At 38.7% G+C, this 8,257-nt stretch overlaps 1 protein-coding gene across 2 annotated transcripts; it reads right to left on the bottom strand.

Moving 5' to 3' along the window:
• Window positions 1-3,327: 3,327 nt before the first annotated feature.
• On the bottom strand, window positions 3,328-7,312 carry LOC141617576 (uncharacterized). Of its 2 annotated transcripts, none has more exons than XM_074434761.1 (3): window positions 4,786-7,312; window positions 4,487-4,593; window positions 3,328-4,393 (listed from the first exon to the last, which is right to left on the bottom strand). In XM_074434761.1, the coding sequence occupies exons 2-3, from the start codon at window positions 4,575-4,577 to the stop codon at window positions 3,342-3,344; spliced, it is 1,143 nt and encodes a 380-aa protein (XP_074290862.1). In that variant the 5' UTR covers window positions 4,578-4,593; window positions 4,786-7,312; the 3' UTR covers window positions 3,328-3,341. The 2 variants fall into 2 exon arrangements, with proteins under 2 accessions (XP_074290862.1, XP_074290861.1); XM_074434760.1 differs by having other exon boundaries at window positions 4,487-4,571; window positions 4,786-7,311.
• Window positions 7,313-8,257: the final 945 nt, after the last annotated feature.

Raw genomic sequence — 8,257 nt, 5'->3', positions numbered from 1 at the left:
CATCTAGTCATCAACTTTCCGAAAAAACCCTTTTTATGCAGTTAATGCTGGATAAGACTGCGTACATCTAAACTCTCTTAGTCTATATGGGATCCCTTGACTCATTGGGGTGGTGGTGTTGTAACTTATAGTAAACTTTGTTTTGAGGGCTATTAAACTGTATAATTATGAGATCACTTGTGTGGCTTTTCATCCCTGTGCGAACATGTCTATTAAGTAATCAGTGGTTTGCGTCATTGTTTTCTTGTCAAATTTGCTTTGTTTGAGTCCCAGTAACAAGAAGTATTATACGATTATACTTAGCAAACAGTATCCGTAGATTTGCTAATTACCCAACTGCTTTAGTTGTTGTTAGTCATGTTAGAGTATTAATTGTTGCTGTTTCAGTAATTCTATTGCTGTGTTTTGTTTGGGCTCCGGAGTCCAGAGTCCGCTGTCGCTTGCCTAGTTTATACCCAATTTCTAGCCTGCCTTCTGAAAACATTTAAGTTGCCCTTTGAGATAGGAGTATTATGTCATCAATATTCGACTATTCGTAATCTTCGTCTTCTTTTTTCCAACAAACACAAGCCATTGAATCATTACAGCTGAAGGAGCTTTGCTTCCAGCACCAAGGGTTCTTGTAGAACAATATAAATCTTTTGAACCTGACTATAATCAAGCTGTAACCAGGGTTTTTGATCATGGTACATTTGTCCAGAATTTCGCCTGATTGCTCTTTTTGCCTTTTCTATCCTATATTCCTAAGAGCTAGATAATAGATATCAACTGTATACCTTTATCGTTGTAGTTTTTTTAATTTTACTATGTAGGCTGTTTACCAGAAACCGTCCAGGTTTGTCTGTTCTTTTGACATGGGCTGAACTTTTGCATGTCTTCCAGATTACTAAGGCCAGATGGTCTGGCTGCTTTCTAGTGCATTTAACTGATCGTTTAAAGCATGTTATTGCACAAGTTTGTGACATCACCTTATTTCATTTTTTTTAATCAATACATTAATACCTAATAGTTGACGCCTGCTACAACAGATTGGCAAGGAAGCAAAGATGAAGATAACAGCTTTGATGAACCTCTTTATGGTGAAGATCGATGTTGATGAATGTCAAACAAGTAGCAAAGACGATGATGAATAAGATACAAGGTTTTGCTCTTTTTTTTTTTACTTTTTTTGTCTTCATTAATAAACATCATTTATAATTTTGAAAGTAGCTAATGAGTAAAGGTTAGTGCCTCTTTGTTTTTATCTCTTGCCCTAGTGCAATTTCATGATGAGCCACCATTTGAAAGTAGCTAACGAGTAAAGGTTAGCGCCTCTTTGTTTTCTCTCTTTCCCTAGAGCAATCTCATGATGAGTCACACGGAAACACAAAAAGGTAAGTCTTTGTACATCCGACCCCCTGCCTTGGCATAGGCCGAAGTTTTTGGAATCCTGATGTCGCTATGCTGCTGCTGCCACTGCTGCTTCTCTCTAGCTCTTTCTTTCTCTATTTGTTAGCTATTCTCATAGACCGCTTGGGTATTGTCTCAATGAATAGAAAGTTTAAAAGGAAATTTAATGAGGCTGAGGGGAGTGAATTACTAAGTAGGGTTTAAGATAGTCTTTGCGAGAAAAAAAAAATACTAGTAGTAGTTACTACACTAAGGCATGACATATGACGCTATGAAGTAAGGTCTTCAAAATGTCATGTTGTTCTCATTAGCGCTGCTTGTAATTATGAGGCGCTTGCTAGATGCTAGAGTTGATTTACTGTTTCCATGGTGAACTCATGATATGGGTGACACCGTAGGTGGCCCTTTCCAAATACTTGTGGTTGTTCATTGTTGGTAGAAAACGCTTCTGAATAGCTGAATATTTGATTATGTTACCATATATTTTGGGTCAGGACGACGTTTGATCAGCATAATTGAAACCATTCACACATGAAGCTCTGTTTCATTGAGTGCTTCAGTATTTGTACCCTTAAATATAAAGCTTAAAAGCCTCCCCGTCATATTTACATAGGTTTTATCACATAAGTGCTTTATATCTTGCTTTTTTGTTCAACGCACTTTCACATATACACAAATTTTTTTAGTGCTTCATTACCCAAGTTACAATTCGCCCACCTAAATTTTTAAAATTTATGTTTTAGTCCCCTTTAACTTCTGAGTAAGAAGCGACAATTTTGACTTTTGAGACTTGGTGATTTAGAGGTTGCTAGAGAGTTTGTTAAGGCTTGGTATCTTGCTCTATATATGTTATGTTACAGAATCAGAAAAGGAAACAATTATCAGTGTAGCAGTTTAACAATTAACCCATGGAGAAGTGCTTATTTACTTATTTGTCCCCACCCACCCACGTTTTATTTATAAATCCCATATTATTAATGTTCAGAGGCTGACAAGAGGTCGGATGATACAGTGTCTGCGAAAGAGCCTGGACACGAATCCACCCATACCTGGGTCGAATAATCCAGAGGCATATAATACGCTATACTATGAGCAACTACATTACCACTTCGTTTAACAAAGCTAAATCTTATATTATAGAAATGACTAGCAAGGCTTCAAATTTCTTCAACAATGTTACCAAAGTAACTTGCCGGGATTTTATGAGAATTAAGAAGCTCTATGAGTTGCAGAGAATCCGACTCTAGCACTACCGAGCTAATACCCATCTGCCGTACCATCACGATTCACGAGGCCATGCACAGCTGGCTACGCCTCCGCTATTCCAGCTGCCCAACGCTACCTCGCTTCTTTCACCTATACCGAGCTAATACTCGTCTGCCATGCCATCACTTGTCCCCACTCACTTTCATTCCCACATTTTAATTGTGCTAAATTCATTTTTGTGGAGAAAATATTCTTGGCTAATGATAAATAAATTAGCAGAATGATTAGCTTAAACAAAAGCGGAGTAATAAACAAATGTGGGATATATTTGTGTATTCGTTTGCTCGTGTATAGTATCTTTCTAAGGAAAAAGCAGAAATCGGTATTGATTCTTCTTTGGCCAAAAGGCCAGAATCTGATTCCTGCCTCAGCATTATCTCTTACCAGTATGTTTACATTCCTGTCACGTATCCATTAGCTTTTCAATGGATCAACTCCAAAGCATTAAGTTATAGGACTTTTCCTTTGCAATGATACTAATGTTACTTCTTAATATAATATTCTTCCCATTAGTCTTTACACCTTTGCAAGATGACACAGGAACCGCATTTTTTTCCATTTGTATATTACTTTATTTAAATTTAAAAGAAATATAAATTTTTTTTGTAGTCTTGGGACATATTTACACTCAAAGTTCTAAACTTTAACCTCAAAACTGATATGAGAAGAACATTGTAAAGAAAGCACTATACTATTGTACATGCATTTGGATTTTCATCACTGAATACAGAAGTAGCGTTCCTGTCACTGATATTGCTATACTCATATGAGTCCATATCGGAGTAGTTAGTCCGATTGTTTGAGGTGTATCTGGGTGGTGATTGTACATAGTGGTATTCTGTAATGGATTGAGCCGGTCTGTACATATTGTAATTATGAGTTGCGTATACTGGTTGAGATGGTTGCTCATGATTAATGGCTTGAGGAGGTGGTTCATGATAAGCAACTGTTTGTGGAGGTGGCTCGGAATAATGGCCTCCAGGTGGTCGTGGTGGTTCATGATAAGCATCTGGAGGTGGTTGGTTATGGTATGGAGGTTGAGATGGTGAGTGGTGATAAATAGATTGAGGTTGTGGGTTATTGTACATGGGCTGATACTGCTGATGGTAACCAGATACATTCGGTGATTCATGGTAATCATGCCTGGGCCGTTCATAATAGCCAGAATCATGCGGCGGCGCGTGATAAACATGTTGGCTTGGTGGCTCGTGTCTAAAACTGGGCCCATAACTCTGACCATACCCATCTCCTTGTCCATATCCATATCCATATCCATAGCTGCGACCATACTCTGGTGGGCTGTGATTAGGGATTGGAGGGTGTGATGGCGGTATTGGTTGCATGTCAGGTTGTCCGGGTGGAGGGATTGACTCTGGCTGTTGACCTTGACCTGGTGGGTTTTCCGGCTGATAAGGTGGAGGTGGCTGGTCTGTGGGTTGCTCTGGTGGTGGAGGGGGATGAGCTTCTTGTGCTTGTGATTGTTCTAGAGGTTGACATTGTCCCGCTTCTTGTCCTGGAGCTCCTCCTTCTGGAGGCGGAGCTCCTGCATCTGGTGGTGGAGCTCCTGCATCTGGTGGTGGTTGTATTGGCTGGGAATTTAGGTCTGGTGCTTCTGTGTGGGAACATAATGTTGCAACTTTTCTAACTTTCTTTATCGCTTTCATGATTCTTTCAGGATCTGCCCTTCCAATGATCGTTAGCTTTTGCTGGGGGAAGTCGATGTAGAAATCATATATCCCTGCAGGTAATAAATACAATTGTTATTTTTATAAGTTGGGTATTAGATTGTATGTAACAAATTCATAGCTTTAGACTTAAGTTATAAACTTGCCATTTATCCCATTGACAGCCTTCTTGATCTTCTGCACACATCCATTGCAGTCCATGCGTACATGTATCTCGGTGATTCGAGGTCTCTGCATTTTTATGGTAGGAAAACTGAGAAAAACTTAGAAACACTATTTGGGTATTTAGACCATAGTATTAAAACTAGGTATGAAACTTAATCTCAGGCGTTGCGCCATAAATACAACCAACACTTCTATAACTTAGTTACGATAGTGGGTCATATCTCAGATTTAATACCATGAATTAGATGAAACATGAGGGGATTCGATTATAGAGCCTTACCTCGAATTCGTGAGCCATCTTGGAGGAAGAAGAGATTAGAAAGGCTAAGAATTGTGCTTTTGAATGTGCAACTTTGGGAAAGAATAGATGACATTATATTTGTATTTGAGGAGGGAATATTTGAAAGGTAAAAGAGGTGGGGGCATGGAAGGAATCTCCTTTATGAGTGGATGATGGTTTTGGAAAAGAGAAGTTAAACAGGGAAAGTTTTATATTTGTTGCAATGGTTTTGTTTCAGAAATTTAGAGGTCACTATCTAGCTTTTAAAGAGAGGAGAGGAGGTTTGATAGGGATGAAAAAGGGTTGCCTTTATTTTGTTGGGACACTTTAACATTGTTAGGAACACGCTTATTCCGATGGACGGCCAACTTTGCCTGAAGCAATGTTTTCGTTTATGACTAACGCGCTTACTAAGGAAGAAATACAGTTTAGCATCGGTTGACATGAATAACTCTTTTGAGTGGGCTATTAAAAAGAAGAATGATCGAGAGGTATTCATGGACGATCATATTTTGGTCAAAGTGGCTCTTAAAGAGGGGAAGGGTGTCCATTCTTAGAGAATCTTTGTTTCACAAGGAAAGGCGCTTTCAGATTGCGTATTGGAGTTTTGGGGTTTGCCTTTGTTAGAAAGTTGATATTTATCGGAGGTTTTTGGGCGTTTGGAGGTGGCAATTATAGGGGTGGTGGTGGGAATTTTGTTCGAGGAGAGGGTTGTCACTTGTCAGCGGGGTCAGGAAGGGGGTGAGTGATGGGGATGATGTCGCCAGTCGGCCAGTGGCAGTTTGTGGTGGGCAGGTGGTGGCTGAGAGATTGGTGGTGGTTAGGTTATTCCCTTTCGGAGGGTAACCAAACAGGAAGTAATATTAGGAGTAATCCTTTTCCTTTTCCCTCCAAACCTTCTCTTTATCCCTTTCGGTTACCCTTAGACAAACCAAACGCCCCCTAGTTTAAGGGTGGAACTTCTCATTCCCAAAATACCCTTTAATACAAACATAAAAAGGATATTCGTGGTCTAAAGACACTTATTTTCGTTGGAGGATTCTGAAGAGTCATGAAAAATATCCACTTTATGGGTGTGTTTGGATTTGATAATTTGGAGGGAAGGGAAATAGAGGCCTGGACTTTATTTGGTTAGCAAAATAGGGGTAAAGGGATTTAGGGGGAAAAAAATGAATGTCTCATCTTCCCTTATAATAGGCAAATTAAAATCCGTTCAACAAAGCGAGATATGGAGGAAAATTCCGTCCCTTCCCTTCCCTCCTTTTCTCCTTCCCCCACCCCTCTCTTTTCCCCCCATTTTTTTTTTATCCAAACAAGCCTTATATGTCGCTCTAGTTTTAGAGAGGGCGGAACTAAAGGCGATAAACTGATCATGGACTATGGTAATGTTGGCTTCAAGAAATTCTGCAATTTTACAGCGTGTACTAAGCAAAGCAAATCGACAGCACCCACCTTTATATGATCCCAACAGAAGTTACTAATGCTTGTGTTAGAATTTGCACAAATATTGAGCCTCTTTGGCGTACCCTTAGGCCCCTCAAGCCTCGTCAATAATTTATGTATGCAGGAATTCTTATGATGTGTGACATTGTGGTGTGTCTTTAGTTTTAAACTTCGCTGATAAGCTCACTTATTTTAAGAACTACTAAATGTTGATCATCATATATCTCTACTAAATTTGCAACGTATAGCGGTTTTATTATTTATGTTAGTGAGACATTAGATAAAACACCAGCCATCCCCGGACACAAATCCTCTAAACTTGTCCATTTCCGCATGATACTTTTTCGTAAGAGTCGTTCGGTCATCAGCCAGGGTGTTCGCAACCTCCGCCTGGGCCTGGGCCTGGGCCTTGGCCATTTAGCTTCTACTATCCTTCTCTTCAAAATTCATGGTCATGACTCATGGGTAAGGATGCACTTATTTGAATAGGAATTACTATTGAGGATCTACTCCACAAATGTGATATTTGTGCGCAGCAAGGGGAAGGATATCTACCGTATTCTATTATTCCACGACATTTTTTGGAGTAAAGAACATGTCATTTTTCCACGAGAGAAAATTCCCTAAAAAAAAAAGTAGGAAAATGAATCAAATACATAGAGATTTGCACGTGACAATAACCTAAAAGTCCATATGTGATATGCCTCGTTGTGTTATTTTAATTCATGGATATTAAAGGTAAGATTCTCTAAATGAGCTACTTATCTTCTGTATTATTGCGAGACCAAATATTCGATGATTGAATTTAGTGATGGTAATGTGTTTGATATTTTGCTATGTATAGTAGAGTTCTTTTGCATAAAAGGATTCCTGAAGACGACGTTAGTAACGTTAATGAGTTTCAAACTCATGTCATGGTTCAAACACTCGGTATTTTATTAATTTTATTAATATTTATCGTGATTTAGAGATGCCCGTGATTCTGTAAATAACCACTTGGGGAGGAGTTATGACTTATGCCTCAGTGGAGCTGAGTAGTGCTCAATCCTCCTTTTGATGAGAACATCAGTTGTGATTGTGTATTTTCATAGAAACAAGTATTTATAAATTGTGTATTTGTATTTTCAGTTGATAATTATTATTAAAGCAGAAGTAAAACAGACTATTTACCTCCCTCGGTATATATTTTTTTTTAGACATGGGTTAAGTCCAAATAATAGCATGCAGGCTGAAGTTATTTGTCATCTAAATTGATGTTTGTTTCATAGGGAGAGTATATCCGATGGGAATAATGCTGCGGACAGAAATGAAATGACAAATCTCGAAAAACATCGAGACAAGAAGCCAAAAGGTCTCTTATCAATCCAAATGAGTAATCTTTGGTTGTCATCTAACCTGTTCTTGTCCATTGTCCCACTGCTCGTTTTCCACATGCACACTTAACCCCTCAACCTATGTTCCTGGCTAATTAGTTCGTCGAATTTAAGTTAATGTACATGGTTGGATACGACATGATTACGACTCTACAAGAGTACAAGCCACAACCCATCGAAACGTAGTTTTACTACCTAGGACAGCATTTACTGGAATTCTCAAACATATATATGTTGAATTTGAATTGTGGATATATACGTTCACACCATGTGGACTGTTAATTTTGTCTTTCTTGGCCAGGTACGTAAACGAAACGAAACGTAACGTGCCATGGGACCATGATCTGAACTACTAGAACAACTCAAACGTAGTATTTGCCTTTGGGAAATTCAGGGAGAGATGTCAAGAATTATAAAAAATGTGAAGTTAGACCTTCGTTTTTTCGAGCAAATGATTAATAAACATTGCTTTTGTATAGCCAATAAAGTTGTTGACTTTATGGTCTCAATTGGACATTCTTGTCCAACTATTTCGAGTTGGTTGAAAGTCGATGGCTTCAACTTACCTCCCCCATTCGAAATGATGAAATAGGTTGGTCCTACCCTAAAGAACCAATTTAGTTTTCTTACCTTATTAAAAAAAACCCAAAATGACA

This window comes from Silene latifolia, chromosome X (assembly GCF_048544455.1).
Source record: "Silene latifolia isolate original U9 population chromosome X, ASM4854445v1, whole genome shotgun sequence".
NCBI classification, from domain to species: Eukaryota; Viridiplantae; Streptophyta; class Magnoliopsida; order Caryophyllales; family Caryophyllaceae; genus Silene; species Silene latifolia.
This window is presented reverse-complemented; position numbering and strand designations above follow the sequence as displayed.